At 38.7% G+C, this 24,371-nt stretch overlaps 3 protein-coding genes across 5 annotated transcripts in view; 1 reads left to right on the forward strand and 2 right to left on the reverse strand.

Moving 5' to 3' along the window:
• Positions 1-474: 474 nt before the first annotated feature.
• On the reverse strand, positions 475-7,517 carry MLANA (melan-A). The gene is made up of 5 exons (XM_010392878.3): positions 7,413-7,517; positions 6,433-6,531; positions 3,889-3,985; positions 1,696-1,797; positions 475-745 (listed from the first exon to the last, which is right to left on the reverse strand). The coding sequence occupies exons 2-5, from the start codon at positions 6,504-6,506 to the stop codon at positions 677-679; spliced, it is 342 nt and encodes a 113-aa protein (XP_010391180.1). The 5' UTR covers positions 6,507-6,531; positions 7,413-7,517; the 3' UTR covers positions 475-676.
• Positions 7,518-12,426: 4,909 nt separating this feature from the next.
• Positions 12,427-23,955, reverse strand: LOC104685270 (monocarboxylate transporter 13-like). Of its 3 annotated transcripts, XM_019281896.3 has the most exons (5): positions 23,644-23,955; positions 19,345-19,529; positions 17,813-17,956; positions 15,890-16,693; positions 12,427-14,094 (listed from the first exon to the last, which is right to left on the reverse strand). In XM_019281896.3, the coding sequence occupies exons 2-5, from the start codon at positions 19,391-19,393 to the stop codon at positions 13,883-13,885; spliced, it is 1,209 nt and encodes a 402-aa protein (XP_019137441.1). In that variant the 5' UTR covers positions 19,394-19,529; positions 23,644-23,955; the 3' UTR covers positions 12,427-13,882. The 3 variants fall into 3 exon arrangements, with proteins under 3 accessions (XP_019137441.1, XP_039423360.1, XP_019137442.1); XM_039567426.1 differs by lacking the exons at positions 19,345-19,529; positions 23,644-23,955 and adding an exon at positions 21,271-21,807; XM_019281897.2 differs by lacking the exon at positions 23,644-23,955 and having other exon boundaries at positions 19,345-19,626.
• The window catches only part of ERMP1 (endoplasmic reticulum metallopeptidase 1), a 33,955-nt gene continuing 30,018 nt past the window's right edge, over positions 20,435-24,371 (forward strand). The window contains exon 1 of the mRNA XM_010392879.4: positions 20,435-20,502. Within this exon, the coding sequence (XP_010391181.4) occupies positions 20,498-20,502 (5 nt within the window). The 5' untranslated portion in view covers positions 20,435-20,497. The remainder of the gene's footprint in view (positions 20,503-24,371) is intronic.

Consider the following 24,371-nt stretch of genomic DNA (forward strand, 5'->3'; position numbering starts at 1 on the left):
AACTAAAGGTGATGTCATTATACCCATTCACAGGTATGGAATAATATGAACTCCAAGCAGAAACTCCTAGATTGCCTAGACTGATCTTTTTTTTTTTGTAAGGAATTTTTAATTACAGGTACATAAAAAAGTGATGTGAGGTAAACGTGTGTTGTAAAACAGTCGCTTTTTGGAAGTTAATTTTAAAACTGCTGGTGAAGAAAACAGTCTGTAAGAAGACGTAGTCAAATGGTTTGGTTCATTTTGTTTCAGATTCTTGTACCTCACATTCTAAGGAATAGTTGGTTTGGGTTTTTAAAAAATTTTTAAAGAAAGGGAGACTAAATGAGGAAGATGAAAACAAAGGTGCCATCACTTTTTACTCTGACTGATACTGAATAGTATGTGATTACAGATCTGTGTAGACCTATGAAGAATTCAAGATGACCAGACCCTAATGTATTAATCTGACTACAAGAAGTAAAAAGCTTTAAATGAAAGCACATTCAGATTTATTAAGGCATTTCAAGGACCAGTTCTGTAAATTAAGCGGGAATACTTTTCAGCAACTGCTAATGAAAACATGTTGTTTTCTTTTGTTTGATTTGAGCTTCGAGAAAGTTAAGCATATACGGGAAATTAATAGCGAGCATGAAGAAATGTAATCAGTATGTTTAGGACTTCAAATTTCATGTTATCATGGTGAATAAGGTGGTGGTGACTGATCTGCAGCAATTTTGTCATAAGCTGGTGGAGCATCAGGTACCTATGGTAAGGAAAATGGGTGTGAAAGATCAAAAAAACCAATTGAATTACAATAAAAATGACAAGAAAATTACATTAAACATGCATTAAGCTGTTTACCCCCATATTAGTTACAGTTCTATGACTTAAAGTAGCTGAGCTCATTCATTGTGTCTATTTTTTTAAGGTTACTTTTTTGGTAGTATGTTTTCTGGTTTTGCTTCAAATTCATTTTATTGCTATTGTTCATCCAAAGAGAGAATTTCCAGTGTTATAAAGGCAGGAATATTTTTCTTATGTATATCTGGGGTGTTTTATATTGATAATTCAGATAAATATTGAGGCTTTTCGTTGAGAGTCCTGATGCAGGCACATTGTCTTATTTCTAGTGTTAAAAACTTGAGCAGCTTATTTGAAATTGGTTGTAAGTTAGCGTTTTCTCAATTCTAAAGCAATTTGAACACACCCATTTATATGTATTTATCACTTAATTTACCTTTTTGAAAATTGAAAGTTTAAATGTTCATCTTTCCATAATGATTAGAAGAGCTAATACCTTGAAGTTTTATAATGTTCCCTGACAATGTTTGTCAGAGTATAGTATACCAGACACAATCCATTTGTTGTTTGTCAGAATGGCAGAAAATCAATTAGGGAGATATTTGGTTTTTTTCAGTATATTTCAGCTTTGCATTATTCTAATAGATTACATAATGATCATATGACTTAAGAATAAATGTAAGTTGAAGAAAGTAATTTTTGAAATAAGAATTCTAAATAGTAGATTTTTAACATTTTTTAAATTTTTCACAGTACGAATTTTTCAAAATACTATTTTATAAGTTGAGGCACTGAAGACTCAGTCTATGAGAGCATACACCAAGGGGGAAGTCATCAAGTGCCTGTTTAACAATATTGTCTCACCATGTCTTACTCAGTTTTAAGTAAGTGAGATCTTGAGTTGCAACTTACCACAGAATTAAAGTCTCTGTAGTCCTGCAGAGCCATTTTGCAGTCCAGTATTGCTTCCTCACCTACCACCTTTCGTATTGTGCTCATACTAGTGTTTTTGCTCTGTGACAGATCATAAAAAAAATACGGGGAAAGCGAAAGGAAGAAAAGACTGTGAAGTTGGAGCAAATTATGCATAATTTAAAATTTGACAGCACATTTACAGTACATATTAGAATCTGGGATTAGGGCCAGACACAATGCAAGTGTGTTTACCTAGCACTTCAGGCTGTCTCTGCTGAGACATACTCTCTCTCTCCTATGTAATGCAATTACAGTGCCAGAAAAATAAGTATCACATGTTTTAGGTCCTGGACTGATGCAGGAATTGACATCTCATGTACCCAAATGCCTCCTCCTTTTTATGCCACCCATTTCTTTCCTTAATCCCCAACCTTTTTGTTTTCCATTTTTTCAACATTTCTTTTGTACACATGCTGTACCAGTTCTCCCTTAGCCAAAAATAGCCTAAGAAAAATGTGATTTTCCAAACCAGAAAGTAGCAATCTGTGATGAGCAAGAATTAAAAAACAGATTATGCTTTTTGCCAGGCTGTATAAAGCAGGCATTTGGTTTGATTTTTGAAAGGGTTTTTCGAGTATTACTTTCATTTTTGCAACATTTCACTATGAAAGTTCAGTTTTTAGATATTCTGCCAGTTGATACATGTATTGGATAGATAATTGGAAAGGGAATGGGACAAAGTTATCAGAAACAGCAAGGAAATGGATTTGCTGACTTAGATGAGAGCTCTGCTGGGTTTTTTAATCCCAAATAGTTACTTATATCTTCTTCAAAATATTAGGAAAACTAAAAGATACTTACTGTAAAACATATATTTGGATAAAGCTTTGTCCAGTTTCAGCTGGAGTAGAGTTAATTTTCTTTTAAACAGCTGGTACGGTGCTTTGTTTTGGATTCGTTATGAGACTCATGCTGATAACACAGTGATGATTTGGTTTTTGCTCAGTAGCTCTTACTCTAAGTCATGCACTTTTCAGTGACTCATGCTCTGTCACAGAGCAGGTGCACAAGAAGCTAGGAGGGCTCATGTCTGGGACACCTGACCTGAACTAGCCAAAGGGATATTCCATACCAGAGAACATCACGCCCAGTATATAAATGAGGGATTTTTCTGGGAGGGGCTGATCGCTGCTCAGAAATGAGATGGGCATCAGTTGGGTGTGAGAAACTGTAGTGGGCATCACTTGTTCCTTTGGGGTTTTACTCCTCTCTCTGTCTCTTTTTCATTATTATGATGAGTTGTAGTAGTAGTAATAGATGATTATATTTTGTTTCAATTATTTAACTGTTCTTATCTCAACCCATGAAGTTCACCTTTTCTTTCTGATTCTCCTCCACACCGGGGTGGCAGTGGGAAGTAAGCAAGTGTCTACATGGTGATTAATTGCTGTCTGGGGTTAAACCGTAACAAGCTTTCACTTTAAAGGATTAAAATAGACCTCCTTTGTTAGGAGGGGGAGCAAAACTTCAAAAATAAAGGTTTGGGACTTCTAACAACAGATGTTATAAGAAGGATTGTACCTTTTTAAAAAATATTATCTAAGAAGACACAGATTAGAATATTTTAAAGTTGTGTTTAGAAAACGAATCTCAAACCTGCCCCATTTTTGTTGTAAGCCTTAAAACTGCAAGTCAAATTTTATATGGATGAATCCATCCCCCATATGTGAGCATATTTACTTGCTTGTAACAAGTTAGTTATTTTTCTTCTCTGCTTCCTAGATTTACTCTAATCATATCTGTCCTTATTTAGGGTAAATCTTATGAATAGTGAATATATTACTTTTATTTAAGTGAAAGGACACAGAACACCTCTTCATTTTGTGTAAATATAAATATAATAATTCCTAGAAATAAATTTTTCTACTGATATGTTGTGCAAAGTTGGGCAACTGGTTTAATGTCCCTTTGTTTCTGGTTCCTCTTACCACTTTGTCTGGCTTGCAAGTTCTTCAGGAAAGGTTGTGTTTCATGTTGTGTGGTTTTGTCTGTGACATATGTCAGTGTAAACACTACCTGAGATAACGATGTCATGTTACAGATTTGATGTTCTCTGCATCAATGTCATGCAAGTCAAGGTAATGTATTGTCAAAATAATAGCATGATAGAAAATGAGCTGCCACACTTACCCGCAGACTTTTGTAGCCACTACGTCTTTTGTAATACCAGCAGCCAAAGGCAAGTAAAATTGCCAGCACCAAAATGAAAAGTCCAATACCCAGAGCTCTGTTGGGAAAGCAAAATAAAATCATTAGCACTGCAACTAGATGCATCCTCCCAGGAGCAAGAATGGTTAGGCCAAAAGTTTGTGTCAGCATCCTGTTGTAAGAGGAAGGCATGGAGCAGAATTTACCTCAGAAAATAGGCAAAGTATCAGTAACTTCAGCCAGTTTCTGTAGATTTCGCAGTTAGCTAATTTCTCTACCAAGTTCTTAAGTATTTTAAAAATATATTTCTTTGAAAATAATTATCTTCCAGTGACTACTGATTCCAAAAAGATGCCTGTCTGTAAATCTAGCAAATCACAGCATTGTGATATTGCAAGTGAATGTGAAATAAATTAAATGCCATATATGCAATGATGCAGCTTATGTTTATTTGCTAAATTTCTCTAGGCAACAAATATTTAAAAATGTATACTAATTGCATCATATTGCAACAACTGCTATTGATGGAAGGGCTTTTTGGATACATAAAACACATTACAACCTTAAAACATGTCTAAGAAACTTTGCATTATTCATAAAGGGCTCTATAAGGATTTAGTTCTTGTGTGACATACTAGGCACAGTATTGGTGTCACTGGGTCATTTTAGGGAAAATGCACTTTGCAAACTGTGCTGTAAAACATCCTTCCCACTGCTCACTGGGCACTTGACAAAAGCAGCACAGTTCCACTCTATGTCAAAAAGCAAGCTGACAAAGTAATGGCAAATTTCCTAGTCACAAAAACCCTTCCTTCAGTGTTAATATCCTCCCTGTTGAGATATATGGAATTAATTCCCTTTTTTTTTTGTTCTTTGCCTATTCAGGAACAGAAGAATATGGTGAAACAGTTAAAGGGAAAAGAGTATGCAGGGAAAAAATTACTGTGTGAATCAGGATAAACCCATTCTAACATACTTCTGTGTATCTTATGCCCAGTTGCCTTGCAGTAATTACCCCAGGCTTTTCCATTGGGACTGAGTAGTGGCATATGTGACTTATCAGAGAGGTTTTATATCTATTTGCTGTCATTTTCACTGACCCCAAGTCTCATGAAGGAGTGAACAAAGAAGCCTGAAAGGAGATGCAAGGAGATTTGTGTGGCAGAACAGGCTGCCTTTTTGTCTGAACGTCTCGTGTGCTATTTGAATCATGAGGCCCCTTGGAGACAAAGGGATTTTCTTTTTCCGAAGTACATGTATCTTGTAAGGTGCTCCTGTCCCTTGAAGACTTTGTGTGGCCTGGAGGCCTGTTTAACCCAAGAACAGAGCTCACAGCAGTCACTTTCTGATGCAGCCAAAGATATGAGATGGCTCCACTGGTTTTGCTACTCTTGCCAGGATGGTTTAAACTTGGAGAGACTGCTTCTCCAGGCAGCTGCCCTCTCTACATTTTTAGACTTTCTGCTTTTCACATGTTGAGTAGTTTTAGCTATCCATTAGCCTGCATGCCCCCAGAACGTATGTCATTTCTGGAGCTGGTACTTCTGACTGCACATTTGCCATCTAACTCCTTCCCTAACTACTCAGAAGCTAGTATGGAAAGTGTGTATGCAACTTTTTGCAATTCCAGTTAAAGCTGAAGCTGTGCTACTCAGAATCTGGGCTCATATCTGGACTACACTTTGTACCGAGAGTGTCATTTTTGCATATCTAGAAAAACTACTTATAATTGCAGCCACTAGAATTCACAGCAGTTAGAGTTAGAGGTGAGCATGCCTAGTTTCAAGTGCTGAAACATGACTAACCACCTTTTTTTTTTTAAAGAACTGAACTGCTTTGTATGTACTATGAGAGAGCTTTCCCCTTTATTTATTCTTTTTGCCAGAGCTGATCCTGGAGGAGCAACTATCTTGCAGTATGAACAAGTAATTAAATTTGAGGCCCAGTAAGCCAGTACCTGACAAAATCCACATACAGACATCCCAAGCACACCAGAATTATTTGTCTAATGTAATAAAACATCACCAGCTGGGTGGTGTCTCTAATAATCCCAGACCAAACATATTTTATTGTAATTCAAAGATAAAAAATATTAGCCAGAAATAGTTTTGAAAGTCACTTTTGTATGGCATTGATGTCTTCATCTGCTTTTTTTTTAACCACTTCTCCACAGAGTTTCCCCCGTTCTTTAGGGTGAGACAATGTCCCTTTGAGGTTCCTAAGAGAGGTCTGTGAATCTAAGTATAAATTTAGTATACAGATCACCTTGCAACAGCGTCAAAAGTAAATTTTAAATAAGCCTCAATAAACTTGGTAAAGGCTGATGACTTGTGATCATATGATTTAACTTTTGATTTTTGAATTCTACAGTTCTGTTTTTTCTTAACTTTGAGGGCTCCTTAAAGATAGTTAAATGCACTCGCTCTATATCCAACAGTGACTTTTTTTATACAATTTTCTGGTTTTCTTTCAATGCAAATTTTTTCACCAGCTTACATGCTAACATAGGTTTTGATTTATGCTTACTCTTCTGCTGCAAAATAGGCGTGTCCTTTCCCTTTGAAATTGTTGCCATCCAGGTGGTTATATCTTCTGGGCATTTTGTGAGGTTGGTCCTGCTCAAACCTACAGGGTAGAAACATAGTGTCTCAGTGTGATAAACAATTTATTACCTTTAAAGCATAGTATTATCAGCTTCTTTGTTTTAACGGGAGCTTTTTAGAGAGGCAGGATAATCTGATACCTTCAGAATCAATTAGATCCATATACATATGCAACTGTCCCAATTTAAGATAATACTCAAAACCGTAACTATATATATGAGTATCACCACTGACATCAAGGTGTTCGCACCTGAGTGTAACAGAGTTTGCAGAATTTGATGTGATTTTTTTGGTACCAAGGGATGGCAGAATTCTGAAGCAAAATCTAGAATATAGAAAAAAGGGCAATTTACCTGGTCAAGGAAACCTATTAAGAAGAAAAACTAATATTGTTCTAACAAATAGTTGTTTGTCTATTCTGTTATTCCCTGTAAACACTCAGGGGACAGGTTTTCAGTCACTGGAGACTCTCAGAGATCTGTTGAATTTCAGATGGAAATACTGATTTATGTCTGCTGACAGTCTAAACTCAGATGTGTAGGGAATTTATATTACAGTCTTAATTCCCAATCTTTACAATCTTAATTCCCAGTCTTAAGGTGATGATCACAGCTGTTTGAACAGTTAAAAATATGTTCAATCAAATATAATGAAGAAGGAATCCACAAGTAATCATGTTTCTGTAATCTGAAGAGCACAACAACGGATCCTACTTGATAGTATCTGGCTAACCTACCTATCCTATAGAGGTAAATTATAAAACATGATGACTTTACTGAAGAGAATTCTAGCCAATGAAAGAAAATATTATGAGTTCACTTAGAGACAGTCAAGCCTCTTCTAAATCATAACTTTAAAGCAAAACTGAAAATTTTGTGTAAAATAAAAAAATATAAATCTTACCTCCTTCGGACCTGTATTCTGTCTGTTAACTGAAGGCATGTGCAGCTTTCTTTGACTTGGTCTGTTTTTTTCTCCTTTGATCTGTCCTCTTATGACTATCACGAGTTTAAATTCCTTTCAGTACAGCCTCTGAATGCATTAATTAGCTTGAAAGGGCTGAGGACACAACTTCTCATTTTCTTCTGCATTCTTCCCTCTTAAAAAGCAGCAGAAAAATCTATTATTACTTGATTATTTACGTGTGCTCTGAGAGACAGACCAACACCTTTTTACCTGCCCAATAAGTACAAGCTCCTAGAGTGGGCAGACTGTTTATAGATTCAAACATGTTTTGATCTAAGGCTGGTTATTTTGTTACAGAGGACTGGTATATTTCCATGTATTTACTATAGCTTTGTTTATGCACACTTTTTGCACCGTTTTAACACTGTGCTAACTAGCATATGTGGACCAAAATTCATTACACTATGACAAAAGTGTCTCAGATTAAGGTAAATACAGTTTAACTCTATACAGAGAAGCGAACACTGCAACAAAAAGAGAGTCTGTCCCATGGGCTGCAGAACTAATGAAGCCTGGTCTTTGCCTGTGGTAACCGTGTAGTAATTCCATTGACAAGATCAGGCAAGAAATGGCAGTCTGTGATTGATTCAGAGGTCTGGGTACTATGATATACCAGCAGTTAGTTACTGCTAGAAGAGAGAGAAGATACAAGAGCTACGTTCTGCTTGTCATGTATCCTAATGAATCATTAATCTGAGCCTCTCTGTCCTTCCACAGATTTTTTAAGTTTGAAGGATTAAACACTTTTAAGTTTTCACTTGTCTGTAAAGCTGTGCACCAGGCTCTAAATGTGCTGAAAATGGCTGACACACTCCAAAGAAAATAGGAAAGAACAGATAATGTGAGTGACCAACATCCATTTCATTAGGAAGTCAGATGAAAAGTATTAACACTGATATTTTTTAGCTAGTGCAGGGCTCGGAAGTCACCATTTTTCTGCTTATGTATTTTTCCTAACAATAGTAAAAATCTGACCTGTCTTTATATACTTTCTCCATTAGAGTGCCTAGTGGCAGGACCAGAGGCAGTGGGCACAGACTGAAACACAGGCTGTGCTCTCTGAACAATAGGAAACTTTTTTTTCTGTGAGGGTTACTGGGCACTGGCACATGTTGCCCATACAGTTTGTTGAGTCTCCCTCATTGGAGATCTGCAAAAGCCATCTGGACACAGTCATGGGCAACCAGCTCCAGGTGGCTCTGCTGCAGCAGGGGGTTAGACCACAGGATCTCCAGAGGTGCCTTCCAAACTCAGTCATTCTGTGATTAGCACCAGAAGGATCTAGTTGGTCTTGCTACACCCATTAAAGTTTGAAACAACATAGTTTTTTCAGAGGGGAAAATAAAGGGTACAAGAAAAATGAACAGTGAGGAGCATAAAGTTACTAATTTGGCCAAGTTATCCCAGATAAACTCAGTAGGAATTTCAAAGGTGAAAGAGGTGCAGGGAAGTTTCTGTAAATATCCATGTGGGTAAAACTGTAAATGGACGCTATCACAGTCTGCCAAGTTCCCAAGAAACATGCCAGCCTTTGTGCATTTTGAAAATGTTATAGAGTTCTTTATCAAGTCATGTGTTTTCCTGAAGAAAATCTTCTGGAAGAGGATGATAACTGAAGGGCGCTGTTTGATCTTGTGAGAATCAAAATGCTAATAAAGAAAATCCATGTGATTTGTTTATGTAGCAAAACCAGTCTCCGACCCTTATTTGCCTCAAATGATGTATGGGGCAAAATGTCAACTGCTTGAATATTTTGTGTTCTGAATGAATCTGTTGTTAATAGTACAACAAAAAGGGGAAAAAAATAACAACTTCGTCATGGATCTGTGGTGCCATCTGGAATGTAAATGCAGAATGCTGCTATTGAGGAGTTGAATGGATGGATGAGGATGTGAAACACCACATCCTGATTCTGATCTCAAGCTTTTTACAAAATCTTATTTCTCTGATGTAGTGCTGCTAACTCCATCATTGTAAAATCACTGGTATTGACTATATAGATTCCAAAGGTGCTACCTTTTCAAAGACAGTATTTCAGGAGAAGTGGGTGGAAGAGGAGTACTTTGGAGAAACCCCGAAGTGGCCCAGGTTTTTTTGTGATTGCTAAACCTGTGGCAAACCCAGGACACTGATGAATCTTGGTGAAAGGTAGGAAATGAATGCTTGTAGTGTAACTACAAATAACAGGCCTGACCTTTGAAAAAGAATAGCTGTTGATTGGTTTTGTGATGTTGACATTGTGATTCCATCTTTCTAGGACAAGATCCTAGGATTTTTATTAATTTACTTCCTTTAATTGATAATTATTTTTCTCTGACATTTGAGGCTTCCTACAGCAGACAGAGCAAAGAAACACAAGTACCTTGACACCTGATTTAGTAAAGACTTTAGTTTTGGGTTTTATGGGAAATTCAGTGGAAACAAGTATTTCACTGCTAAATCTACATTAACAGTAACACAGTACTGTAAGAGAGAATAAGGAATTATATCCCTTTCAGTTCGTCCTGTGGATCTGTATCTCTCCGTGGTTTGGGGACTTACTTTGAAGGAGGTATTATCTGGCTTCCAGGCTGAAGAGTTCCGCTATAGGCCAGATTTGAAGCTTTTTGAAAATAAACTATTCCTCAACTTGTTCCTGCCTTGACTGAAGGCCCCTCCAGGGAGTAACATATCCTGTAGACTGCCTTGCTCAAACACCCTAAATATGTTCATCCTGAAAGCTTGGTTCATGACAGAAACTTCCTCCTCAAGTAATTTCCAAGTGAAGCTGTGGTCCTAACTGTCAGACCCATCTCCCTCTGCTCCATCCCTGAATCTTACAGTAAAGAAGGAATGGTAGTCTTAATCCTGTAGCAACAGTGCCAAAAATAAATTGACTGAGGGGAAACCTCATTGTAGTCTTCAGCATCCTCATGAGAGGAAGAGGAGGGGCAGGCACTGATCTCTTCTCTCTGGAGACCAGTGACAGGACCCAAGGGAATGGCCTGAAGTTGTGTCAGGGGAGGGTTAGGTTGGGTAGCAGGAAGAAGTTCTGCAACTGGAGGGTGTCTGGGTACTGGACCAGGCTCCCCAGGGAAGTGGTCACAGCACCAGCCTGACAGCGTTCAAGAAGCATTAAGACAACACTCTCAGGCACATGGTGTGACTCTTGGGGTGGTCAGGAGTTGAACTTTGATAATCCTGATTGAGCTTTTCCAATTCTGTAAATCCTATGAGTCTATGATTTGACTTCTTTTGTGCCATTAAACAGATACATAGCAACAAGATGACAGTGTCCAAGCAACTAATACTATTTATTGCATTTAGCAAAGAAAATATAAGCATGACTTTTCATTTCTCACAAGATCCTGAGCAGGCTGGTGGGAACCTGGGGAAATCTCCAGCCTGAGTCCTGACAGAGCCGATTCTGAGCTCAGACTAGGCTGCTCAGGACTTCACTCTGTTGGGCCATGAAAGCCCCAAGGATGGCATCAGCATGACCATGCTGGACTATGTCCCTGCTGCTGGGCTGTCCTCATAGCTTCAGCCTGAGCTCCTCCTGTTCAGCTTTGCTGCTGCCTCACCCTCACACCATGCACTGCTGTGAATGATGCCTTTCCGTGCTGGGCCCTAAAGTCCTGGTCACAGTCTTAGATTGTTGCTCCGGCCCCTCTGTAATTTGCTGGCAAAGAGAGGGGCAAAGCAAGATGTGTTCCAAACCAAGACTGCAATTTTCAAGGTCTTTAGGGTCCCTTCGTGGTCGCCAGCAACTGATGCCTTTTCATGGTCTTAAAATCAAGAGTCATACACGGTTAGAAGGGGAAAAGGGATTTTACCTTGGTATTTATTTTAAGGATCCTTAGGTGTACACGTCCAGGTCATAGGCATCAAGATGCACCCCGCCGAGTCTATCTCTGTCCCCCTCCCCCCAACATTGGGTATAACATTATAGGTTTTACTAATTAGCATATCTATCAAAGATTCCCCCATGAGAGGCTCAAGTGAGCCCCCCTCCCCAAGGAACCCTCCCCTGGATGGTTCTATCTTGGTATACAGAATGTGTTCTGGAGAGGACCTTGGGGTCTGGGGCACACTGATCCCTAGCTACGAAGCTTCTAAAATGTTTAGTCTCTTAGCTTGACAAACAAGTCCAAGAATGTAGGCAAAAAGCAGTAGGAATACAGAAGTTGCAAAAAGGTATAACAGGGATATAAAAGAAAAGGCAGAAATCTTCATGGCATCATGAACAGCCCAGCTGCACCTCCTCTATCCTTCCTGTTGATGCTGGGGATGTTGCTTGGTGCCCCAAAGCTGCTGCTCTCCCTGGCTGAACCAATTCTGGTTCCACAGCCTCTCAGTGATCCTCTGCTGAGCTCAGTCATCTTTGTCAACTTCTTTCCTGTGCTTGCTGCTCCAAAATGTATGCATAACTGTGAAGCAGAGGGGAACAATCACCTCGCTTGATCTAATCCTTGTTCCCCTGTTCATCCAGCACAGCATGCCACTAAATGCCTTCTTTACTGCCCATGTCAAACAACAGGACATGTCAAAATAAATTGGTGACAGGGCTTGTAAATAAAATATAGAATTTTAACAGAATGTCAGAGATGGAAACTGCATCTATTAAACATTTCCCCATTCTTCCCACCTCCAGCAATACCACTTCTATTTTATAAAATGAAGAGTTATACTAAGTAGTGGAAAACTGCAGAAGACTGAAGAATAATGTTCCTAGAAAAATTCAAATTTTTCAATTGATGAATTTGAAAAGGATTTTGTCAGGTATTTCAGAGCCTTACTACAAGACTTTGCCCACCCAGGTGTGTTCCTCCCAATATGTTCTGCAATCAAGCTGTTACAGGTAGTTGATTTATTAATGGTTCTGCTGATTCCCTGTAAGTTAAATTAAATTTTTGAAATACTTGTTCTTATGAGACAAGAAGAAATTATTTCCCATGAGAGATTTATGTCAACTTGGCTTCACAGAGGAAGTGTTTCAATGGTAAAAATTTCTGAAGTTTGTAAGTAGAGCAGATATGACATTCATAATAGTTTGAAAGCTTTAAACGGTTGCTTTTTTTTTTCCTTTTAATGTTTCTTTCTAAATGTGATTCAGCCTTTTCTTCCCTAAGTTCTGTCTTCCCCCGATAAAATAAAATTACAAAAAACCCCAGTTGTTTGGATACAGACTCTTTTTTATTCTTATAAATAGAGTATTTACTCAAAGTATTTGCCTTAGGATAATTGGAACATGGGACTGAAGGGGACGTCAGGAAGTCATCTAGTCCATACTACTACTCGGAAGCACATATATTTAGATTCTTGATCGTGTGTTACTTATTCTCTGATACCTCTGTGTTTTCATATTCTCCCCATCGTCTGCATTGTGACTTAACACGCCACAAGGAAGCTTTTTCCCTGTTACATAACTCTGCCTTTCTGTGAATGATATCAATTACCAATTGTCTTAACAAGGAAAGGAATTAATCATGTCTTCTTTATCTCAACCTATTCTGGATTTGAAGGCTGTTCTCATGCCCTGTAAAAATTTTTGTCTTCTAAATCAGACAAACTTTATTTCTTACACTTTTTCCTTGACTGTGTTTTCTTAATCTTCTCATTTATGTTCCACTTAATTCTTTGCAACTCATGTACTTCTTCCAGTTAAAGCCTTGCAAGCATCATTATCTCCTCTATATTACCGTAACACACAAAGGCATTTACTGTTTTTAATACAGGGTTGCATTTGGGATTGTTACTCAGTTTGAAGTCCACTGTGGCCTTAGGTCTTCTCTAATATTCATCAATCTTTCTCCATTTTATGTGGGTATATTTTGCTTTTTACTTCTGATATCTAGGACTGCATTTCTCTCTACTGTATTCTATTACTCATGTAACTTTTACCTTTTATCAGGTTTATTTATTTATCTTATTCCAGCCCTGCTCTGTAGAGTACCTGCAAACCCTTTAGCTCAAAACTGTATTCATTTACTTGTGCTTTCACATCCAGCTTGTTTACTGAAAATACTGGGCACTACTTCCCCAAGTAAACATCTGTGAGCTCATGCCTCTTCCTCTTTTTTAGTGATAGCTGCAGTCTGCATTTGGGGGTAGAGTTTCTATCTGCTGCATACATGCTTCATGGCAATTTAATTTAGACCATGGTTTCCCTAGTTCATTTAGCACAGCCCTGTGGGACTCTGCTGAAGACTTGCATAGTCAAAATTCAACTTAATATCAAAATAATATGGTAATGGTTACTGCTCTAGTTTGCATGTAAATTAATTACTTTCTTCCTTTGTTTCAAACATTCCTACCCAAAACTTCTGTTGTTTTGTAAATCCTACTAATAGTGAGTTTGGCAAAAATAAAATACTTCCATATGTCCTGAAATGTTGTCAGAGGTCTCATGTAGTCACACCACTACATCAGGCTCTCAACCTTCTGGTTTGATGTTTCAGGAGATGGAGGGAAGGGTAAGGTAATGTTGACTTTTCTGGTTTAGTTCTAATCTTGCTTCCTTTTTTTTTTCTCTGTTGGAGTCGATCTAAAATGACTAAAAATCCAGCTGATAGGACAAGAGTGGCTCCTGCCATGTAGAAGCATGCTCTGTAATCTCCAGCCATGTCCACAATCAGACCTGGGGAGAAACAAATGACAGCAATGTGATTGATGGAGAACAGGCTAATGCAAATTAGCTCAGCAGTGTGAATATATCCTCTCACAGTGTGCTGGCTATGTATTTGTCTTGTGGAGTTCTACATCATGAGCACATGGAACATCACCCCACTACAGCATTTTTGAAACACAATTCACATCTCATTGCTTTGTATATGTGCATTACTAGTGAAACAATATACTACACAGTTTGAAGCACTTTCCCACCTAAAGTGTGGCAGACAGTGCAGGTACTGGTGAAAAAGACAGACCATGCAGCTGTGTATCTGAGTAGCTCCATGTTCTGTGGTGTAGCTGTTGCTGTAATTTGTACCATAACTACAGCACGAGTCAGTTTAAAGAAGGAAAGGAGATTTGTCTGCTGGAGACAGAGTTGGAGAATTTGTCTGACGTGTTATGGGTTTCCGGTTCGTCATTTTACAAAGAGTCACAGATGTTAACAAAAAGACCTTGGTTTTCAGGGAGCTTTAAGCCAACCAAAGTACGTAATGCCACTGTGTACTGTACTGAGAAATCTAGTATGGTAGTAGCGCTTCAGCAGTGTGTCAGCTGCCCTGTGGGTATGATGGCACATTCTTTTGTGGGCTGATGAAGGCTGCTTGCTTGTGGGAAGTTTGTCCATGTTTAGGGTACTTCCTAGCCCACATTCTAAACTAACATCAGCCCAGGAACCATGAACTCAAATGTTTTACATTTTACACTTAAAGGGGGAGAGGAGAGCTTGAGAGGCACTTAGGGTTCCTTGCTCTTCCATGCCTTCTTTGTAGATTACTAAATAGACAAAAAGGGGCCACACTGGTCCCCAGATAGTCAGTACTGGTGACCAGCCACTATAATCTGTATTTTATTCAGATCTTTCCAACACACTTTTGATACTGTTCTGTTTCAAACCCTCTACAAATCTTCCTGGTTCCTGTATTTTCAAAAGTGAGTTAAAATGTTCTAGTATTCAATCTGACTCATTTGCAACCTATCAGCGATGTCATTACCACAAAAGTCACTTGTAGTGCATGAGCAATGGTCTTTGGATGAGGAATCAGATCTGCATTGTACACAACACACAGGTCAATTTTTTTTGCCGTATCACTTTTTAAAGTCTCTACAGCTTGCAGTTCCTTTGTCTCACATTTTTCCAAGATGACTATATCTCGTTGCCAGCCCATAAATCCATGTGCTGTCTCATTGTCTGGTCTTTCTTCCCACTGTTCTTATGTGCTGCCTTCCTCACTTATTATACTAGTTGGCTCAAATGCTGTCTAAAAACAGCAGGCATCTCTCTGAATATTTCCTTGAGGTTTAATAGCCTAATGTTTCAGGCTGTTCAATTTGAACTTCTGTAGAAACCCTCCCAACAATACCAGCATTTCTGCAACATCACTAGTCTCAGATTTCAGTTTCTTCTCTGAAAGTGTGGGTCTGCTGCTTGTCCCAGAGGCACACTTTCATAGCAAGACAGTTGGTGGCCATCAAGTGGCATTATGTGAGATTCAGGAAGCAGGAAGTTCCACCATGTGAACCCTACCTTTCATCCCTGTTTTCTCATTGAAAAGGTATCTCTAAAATCACAGAGAAGAGAGGGAGCAAGATATTTTGAAGAGGATTTAAAATGACTATTTCTTTTTTATATACATCTTGCTCAGATACCCCTGAGCTAAAAACCAGGGAAATTTGAGTGCAGATCCAGATCTTTTCAGTTTGGATTACCATTCCCCTTTCTTCTTGTAAACTGTATTTGGCATAGAGTTGTCTTAACTTACCCGCAAGAGGAGGCCCCACAAAACCTCCAGTGCTTCGAATGAGCATGAAAAGCCCTAGAGCACTGTCGAATTCTGGCATGCCTACAACATCTGCCAGCACTGTAATGTGAATGGCGACTGTTGTACCAAAGAAGAATCCGTAGAAGCCAGTGAATATTGCCAAGGAAAGATAATTGTTAGCCAGTGGCAACAGCATCAGGGAAGTACTGATCAGTGTAATCGTCATTGCCAGCAAATGAATGGTTTTGGTAATACGGAGGTTGGCATACCAGCCACACAGCAATCTGCCTCCAAAGTCCACTATAGCCAAAATGGATAGGAGGGATGCAGTCCATGATTCATCTATTCCCAGGCTGTAGCTAAGTGGAACTAAAAATAATGGAGGAACAAAAAAACTCATAGCGGCTAATACACCAAAAATGGCATAAAGTACAAATTCTGGTCGCCTCACAAGCATCCAGTTGAAAGTTTTGTGCGTGATAGGAGACTTATCTTCTTTGTCTCTCCTGGATGCGCCGTTGTGAGGTGGTGTTTCAGTTTTGCAATGTCTGGTCTCAAGGCAGCTGCTTGCCAGGGGTCGCATCAGTGTTCCACAGACACAAATATTGAGTTGGATGCCACCTATGATCAAGAGGGCACCTTTCCATCCATATTGACTAATCAACCACTGGAAAAATGGCCCAAACGTGAATGCAAAGGCACATTCTCCAGCACTGGCAATAGCATTGGCCAAAGCCCTTTTCTTGGAGAAATAGTGGCTAACAATGCTAATGGCTGGTGTCCACGAAAAGGAAATGCCAAGACCTGAAAATCACCAATAGAAATAGCACTGGTTAGACACTGTTGAGGTATTCTGTGAAGGTGGACATTAAAGCAGTCAGTGCTCCTACGTTTGTAAAGTTAAAAAGTGTTAGAAGGAAAACATTTTTGCCTAGCAGAAGCATGAGCTTAGCTGGATTAGATGTAAGAGTATATTTGTGATGTTATATTCTGTAAGTTGTATATATTCAAGCGAAAAAGCAGGAACATGAAGTATATACATTATTACATTCTCACTTCAAAAAAAAAAAAAAAGAAGAAGTTGGTTTCACAGCCTTGTCAGTGCATGAGAAATCACATGGTCATAGGGTTGAAGCTAGACAGATCTCAGTGTCCATGCTGTCTGCGCTAAGGTTGGTACTAGGTCAGACCAGCAGGTTAAGCTGAGCTGTGTTCAGGGTAGAAAGCGAGGCAGGACATGAAGGAAGCTGGTGTATTGCCTCTGTTTGCTCTTCATTTTCTCGCTCGACTGCTTTGAGCAAACTTAAAACCTGCTCTAACTTAGAGTTATTTTGATGTCTCCCTAGACTTCAGCAGCCCAGGACTGCCAACGGGCTCAAATTCCAGACATTTTCTCAGGCATCCAGTATGGAATTCAGAATGGTTTATATTATTCCCTGCTAGCTTTGCTTCCTGTTCCAGGAAAATCTGCTAGCTGTTGGAGACAATTTTCTGGCCTGGTTTTGCCTGGAGTAAAGGAAAGGATTGGAATCAAATGGAAGCCTGGGACTTTGTTCAAAACATAAGATAAGTTGATAGAAAGTACAAAATCTCCATGTCTTATAACTTCAGCACCCTTTATGAAGATTCTTTAAACCTTCACAAAGCTCTTGTCTCTGAATGAAAAACAAAATACTTAATTTTCTGCTTGCATATCATTTGCAGGTCCAAATTACTGGCATCTATTTGTCATCTTCATTGTTGCAGGTTTTCTGTACAAATTCTTATTTCCAGAGTGGGATGGGAGGGAAATCTCTTTTAAAGAGCATTGCTGGTTCTAGCTGCTCATAAAATCAAGATAGATACCAGATTTTAAAACTCCTACCACTAGCACCCTCAAATAATATGTTGTTGGAAGAAAGCCATAAAGCCATAAATTCATACCCTGTAGGAAGCCGGTCGTTGCATACATCCAGACCATGTTGAATCCAAAAAACCCCAGTGCCATTCCTGAAAAAGCCAGAAGTCCTCCAGTGATCACAACTGTCCGATGGGTGTATTGGACACATAGTGAACTGGCAACAGGGGCTGGATCAGCAGCAAAATTGGAGAAAGAAAAATACATTAGGAACAATAATCTGATTAACACAGCCAAATAAATAAAACATTTGGAGGAGGACTAGCCTTATAATGCTTGACACAAACAGCCTTAACTCTGCTGGATGGGGTAGGAGGTCAATCAAAATTTCAAAATTGTATCCTTGCTGTTAGAGAAATGACTGTCCCTGAGGCACAGATTTGAAAATATATTTAACATATGTGGACTCTTTTAAAGGGAAAGAGCATTTTAGTGCCTTCCTTATAGTAGGACAGTTCTACTGATTTTCATGTAGGTATACAACTACCAACACGACAGAACCTCATGGACTGTTTTAGCAGAAACTTCAGCCATAGAATCTATAGGTTCATCTATAAAAACTGTATTATTGAGAATATATTATTGATGTGGCTGGCATGAAAACTTTCTGGAGAAAACTAACTTTTGTTTTCTAGAATTTTGCAAAAATCAACCCTTAATGGAATTTTAAAAGTTTATAAAGGACCAAAAATTAGGGTTTATTTTGTGGTTATTGTTTTTACAGAAAATTGGCAGTTCATTTCTTAAATCATTATTTTAGTGGTACAGTTTCTCTCAAGAGACTGCAGGGACTCTTCAACAGAAGGGCAAAGGTGCAGGCGGTACAGATCTGATGTGCAGCTGCTGCTTTGGTCTCTAGTCGCTGTCTGGAAGCACCTGAAATGTCAGGCATATTTTTGCTTAATTAAGGATCAGTTTTACTGCCTGGTTGTTTTTCCATCAGCATCGCAGAGTTGAGTTCAAGGCCGTAGGATTTCTTTAAATAGCCATGGCCACTAGGGGATTCCCAAGTACCACCAGCTCCCTACAATGTGTTAAATATCCTGGCAGCTGGAGCTCGTGCATAAAACGGAATTCCGTTAACGAGGACCAGGATTCTAAATTGAAATAAGTAGGAAGACAATGATTAGGAGAGAGCAGCCAGCAAGGACACAGGATAACTTCCATGAAAATGCTTGAAGACAAGAAAAAGATCTGTAGTTGGAACAGGAATACTACCAAAACTCAATTTTTAAATAGCAAATAAGAATAAACAGGCAGACATTAAACATGGGGTAGCAAGAGAAAGAAAGAAGCTAGCCACAGAACTGGAAATGGGTAAAACAGCTGGACTCCAGAGTCTGAAAGGGTAAGGGCAACACACAGAAAATGTACAAGCAATGGAAAGGGATGACAACCAGAGTGCAAAGAGAAAGGTGTTGGGAGGTGTACATCAGTACCAAGAGAAGGCTGGTCAAGGTGATGGGGAGAATCCTTGCTCTAGTAAACTGAACAGCCTGTTGCAAGTGCAGACCTTGCGAGTGGAAGCACATGCTCTCCTTCGACACAAGAAACAGACCTGCTGTTGAAAGGATCCAAATGGGAAAAAATAATAATTCAGTGATCATCCTTCATACTGCCAAATACGCCAAATGACACTTAAGGTTTCCCAGAGATACATATTAAGAAAGAGTAAGCCAGGCATGGAAACATGATCAAAGAACTGGAGGCTCAGGTGATCTTCATCAGGAAGTCTTGTGGTCCCTATAAATGAAGCAAAGGCAGGAGAAGATGAGGACAATTATGTATTGACCTGAGACATTTATAAACTACTATACAGAAGGGGTTTGGAATGTTTGGCCATCAAGCTTTATTCACTGAAAGAGGATTATTTTCAAAGTATTTCAAAGGATGAAAAACAGTTTCTGCTGAAAATTATAGCTGCCTTTTTTGAAGTAGGCTGGCCTCACACTTGACTAGGCAAATAAGTTTTTGCTGGTTTATACTTGATACTAATGTGTCCTAAGCTGTATTCCTTGATACATTCCTATATAATGTAAATATATGTTATAACAAAACAAAACCTAACTGAAACAGGACTTCAAGGTTTTTCCTCCTATGGTGGCTTTTTCTTCTCATGAAGTTCAAATGCCTGAGTGACAAAATAGTATCACAATGTGTCAGTGATATGTCTAATTTGTAAACCAAATAGATAGATTACCATTTATTAATTTCTGTGGCCTGTGAAGCAGGTTTTTCAATGTTTTTTTTCAGTTAATTACATCTGTCACTGTAAAGCAAGCATCAAGGATAGCAGTTTATGGAACTGATAAAATCTTTTCAACTCATGACTTACTTTATCTTTTTACTTTGACTTTGGGTTACTCTTTTTTCCTTCAGAATACATTTTTCAAAGCAAGATCAGTTGCTCTTGATGTTTGGAAGTACTGCAGTTGCAAGCAATAGTACTGATAGGTGTGGACTGAGTAGGATGCATGTAATTATACAGTGTCTATGTAATGAAGTGTCTTCATAAACAAAATTATGATAGCATTTATTATGTAAGGATATTTACCTATTGCAACCATGTATCTCTATGAGAATATGCAGAGCAGACTTCACAAATTCTGTACAGTTCAAGCCTGCACATGTTTGGAATCCTCACCATCATGTGAAGGATCATGCAGTTTACAAGGGCACTAAGGACTCTCTAAACAACCAAGTTGAGTCAAATGCGGTATGTTTCATATTTTTCCCTCCTTCATTTGGTGAGATGTGGTATTTGACCTGTTCTCATAGCTCACTGCCTTTAACTGGGATAGTTCACTCTCTCTTCTCCTACTCTCTGCTTGCATGGTCATGTCTTTATTGACCTCTCTCTGTGTGAGCTGAAGTTTTTTTTTTTTTCTTTTTAACTCTTGGAGTCTTCTGGTAGATCAGTAACTTGGAATCATACTAACAGGGGTAAAGAAGACACAGGATTGGTAATACATGCAAAGAAAGGGGATCTTGGTGAAGATAAAAAGGAGAAGTGGAAAAAAGCAGGACTGACATTCATTCTGGTAGCAGATGGTTTACCTGCCAGACAGGGTCACAATCTTTATGTTTTGAAGTACTTTGAAAAAGTGACAGTCACTCTGAGAGATCAGTGAACTTGCACAAACTGGTTTAAGAGCTTGATTCAACAAGCTCTGTGGCTATTAGAATTATATCTAATGAGTTTAACTCAAAGCCTGTAGCAAAACTTAATCATGAGTTTAGGTACATGATGTTTTTTCAGGCAATCAGATTCCTGTGTCTATAGAGTTCTGTTATTAACCCATTCCATATCTGAGGCAGCAAATGCCAATTTTCTGTAAGAAAATTTTCTGTGTTTTTGATAGAGACAGAAGAAGGAAGTCTAGACCTTACATGTTTCTAGGTGGGTTTTTTTAAGGAAGATTTGCAAACTTGCTAGGGTAGTTAATACATTAAAATAAAATGCTAGAGGAGCACTACTACCTACCTCCTAAATGAAAGACAGCAATAGTTATTGATGTGATCCAGGAAGTGGTGCTTGCAAGTTCATCAAAGTGCTGCTGGATTTCAACAAAGAATAGACCAAAAGTCTTGAGGACAGCAACAGTGAGGCCCATCACCATGAAGGCTGACACTACCACAATCCATCCATAGCCACCGTCTGGTGGATTGCTGTCTTTAGCCTGCATGTTTTCTAATTCTCAGATCTTCTCTGGATTTTGAGGTGTTTTTTCTTTTTTTTTTTTTCCCTGGAGTGATAGTGATGGTGATGAGGTTTTTTAAAAGATCTGCAAATTGGTAGAAGGCCCATTGTTAAAGAAATTAATTAAAATATTCTAGGAATGGCTTACACAAGTAATTACCAAGTTAAAACACAACATGCATTACAGTGGTTTGACTGAAAATATTACCTGGGCAACAGATGCCCCAAGAGACAGAAGACTGAATAAAGAAATTAAAGAAAAAAAAAAAAAATTCAAGTACAGAGTGAAGAAAACAAAAGAAGCATGCAGATGTGAACAAAGGAGAGAAGACAATGGGAAAAGATTCAGACATGAAGATTTTCAAAGATAGAAGAATTTTAGGGTCCTCAAAATTTTAGCATTTATAAATATTAATTGTTCCTGCACCGCCAAGCATTTTTGCCAAAATGGTTCACATCCATCCTTGTGAAGTTATATTCATAGGCAAGAACATCTTATTAAACACAAAATTGAAAAAGTGTATTTCCCCTTAAAAGTTCTGTGACAAACTTGCAGTAATCATGCAGCACATGGAGGACACGGGATCTGGCTGGAGGGAGAGAAACATTCATATATTTTTCTGGTTTCTTCATGGACACTAAATTCTGAGCAGGCATGCTGTACAAGACGCAGAAGACCAAAAAAGACCTATCTCAGGAGGAGAATGGGAACTTGAGATAGCTGAAGATGTACTGTACTTAAAATTATTCTTCCCTCTGTGCAGCTGGGAAAAATGAGCTGTATGAGGGAATCCATACCACTTGAAATTTTCAAAGGAGCAGTCACTAGTCCTGTGATGTGCTCCATTGAGGTACATGATCACAGGAGGACTTGAATCACTGCAGCAGAGTGGGGAAAAGAAGCCATCAGAGCCTTGTAGGGATCAGAAGAAAGATCATTCTACTGCCATGGGTCTGGACTGATGCGGCACTGGACACATTTGCACATCCTAAAAAATCTTAGAACAGCCACAAGAGAGGGAGAGACTGCCTTGTGTTGAGGTCTATATGAAAGAACCATGTAGGTTTTCATTCCCACAGTTTCTGAGTGACCTTAAGCAAGTTGTTTGATCTTGCTGTGCTTGTTTTCTCAGTTATCAAATGCAGCTGATACTTTCAAAGGTCATAAATTTTGTAAAGTTGGAAGCATTAATACTTGTATTAGTGCTCAGTTACTATAAGAAAATACAGAAATTATATCAAGCTGTAGCCATGTCTTCTGACAATTGAAGCAGTGTGGTCATAATTTTGTTTGAGGCCCGGAAGAACATAAAAAGGATGCAACACTCAAGCTAAATGAGCCTGCCTAGGTAGAGTGATACTGATATTTCTGCATTCTGCATGAACATGCCTGGGCAAGAGATTACGATTTGTGCCACAAGTCAGATAGAAGAAATCCTGCTATTTACCAGGCAGCACCCAGACTAAAACAGGCATGATAAAATCTATTTCCTGACACCACCCAGCACCCTTCACTTACATTAAGCAAACTCTGTCCCAGTAGGAATATAAACTGGGCCTTACTGCTCACAAAACTTAAATGAACAGCATGTTTCCTTACGACAAATATATCTTTTATGTCACAGCTCAGAATTCAACCTTCAGTTCCTTTCAATGTTGTTACATGTAACTCCAAAATGAAATTACTATTTCAGTTGCATTATTAATTAATGAGGTTGTTATTTTCCAGCAGCCCTACAGATTTGAAAGCAGTGCAGCTACATACTATAGGGAATTGTTGGAATGCCAGAAGGGGGTAGAAGAAACATAGATATTACAATAAGGGAACTTGTTTCTGACACCATGCTTTGCTTTCTTCCTCCTTCACTTGCAAGAGAAAGTTTATTATAAGATGATGCAATGCAAACACCCTAAGCTGAAAAAAACCTACATAGGATCTCCTTTTGCTCTTAGCTATTGAGTAATGGTAAGCAGTAAGGTATTAATATCTTCACTTACTCATTTTGTCCCTGGAGCTAACCTTCTAAATAAAAAGGAGTAAAGACCTGTAGAGAAATTGCTCCTTCTGTTGTGCCTGGCCATACACAAGATCCCTCAAAAATTTAAAGCTGTGCCTAGAAGCATAATCATTCTGTCTAGCATCCCACTGACTCCTACCTCCAAGATTTCTCCTGGCAGCTGGAACAGGTGTCCTGTGAGACAGGGGCTTAAATCAGGAAAGCCTGTGCTTGGTGTGTGCATAAGCAAGAGCAGGCAGCTCTGTTAGTAGTGTCATTATGTGCATGGCGAAATTTGCCAGGAGGAACGTGGGCAAGAGTACAACCTTTATCTTTGCACCTGGATAGCTACAAAGGCACATTCTGAGGCACTGGGGCTGTTCCTCTATTCATGCTCTGCAAGTTCTCCAAGCTGTTTCTGCTTTGATTCATGTCAGTGATTCAAAAAGCTTATCAGACAATTATAAAAATAAATTATAAAATGCTTATCTCACTGCTTGCATTTTAGGGTGCCACATAAACTTGTAAAGACAGATACTTGTTTTACTTGGTTATCTTGTGCTCCATATTCTAATTTACTTTTTACAAAAGAGCAAATGAGTTGAATACATTTGCTGCCCATTGCAAAACAATTTGGTGGTGGAATCAAGAAAAGACTGTTGTTAGTATGAATCCTAAACTTCTTGTTCTAATGCAACTCATACATAACACCCCCCCAAGTAAGTGTATTCACTCTCTCTGAATGGAGGCTGAGTGAGCTTCTTGTGAGCTGGTGATACTTTACAGATATAGGTTCCCCAAGAAGACAAAAAAAGGCAAGTTTCAAGTTTTTCTACACTGAGATAAAGAAATATGACTTGGTAATGGGTATTTGGTTTGGGTTTCCAG

Source organism: Corvus cornix, chromosome Z, assembly GCF_000738735.6.
Source record: "Corvus cornix cornix isolate S_Up_H32 chromosome Z, ASM73873v5, whole genome shotgun sequence".
NCBI classification, from domain to species: domain Eukaryota; kingdom Metazoa; phylum Chordata; class Aves; order Passeriformes; family Corvidae; genus Corvus; species Corvus cornix.

What these genes read in the sequence shown, in the direction of transcription:
- MLANA (XM_010392878.3), bottom strand. Translation starts at nt 6,506, where the DNA reads ATGCCCAGAAGATATAACCACCTGGATGGCAACAATTTCAAAGGGAAA. An exon ending in GCCTATTTTGCAGCAGAAGA is followed by an intron (nt 3,986 to 6,432) that starts GTAAGCATAAAT and finishes CTTTCCCAACAG; the next exon opens with AGCTCTGGGTATTGGACTTT. An exon ending in ACAGAGACTTTAATTCTGTG is followed by an intron (nt 746 to 1,695) that starts GTAAGTTGCAAC and finishes TCCTTACCATAG; the next exon opens with GTACCTGATGCTCCACCAGC.
- LOC104685270 (XM_039567426.1), bottom strand. Translation starts at nt 21,472, where the DNA reads ATGCAGGCTAAAGACAGCAATCCACCAGACGGTGGCTATGGATGGATT. An exon ending in TGCTGTCTTTCATTTAGGAG is followed by an intron (nt 17,957 to 21,270) that starts GTAGGTAGTAGT and finishes CTGCTGATCCAG; the next exon opens with CCCCTGTTGCCAGTTCACTA. An exon ending in TGTGGGGCCTCCTCTTGCGG is followed by an intron (nt 14,095 to 15,889) that starts GTAAGTTAAGAC and finishes GTTTCTCCCCAG; the next exon opens with GTCTGATTGTGGACATGGCT.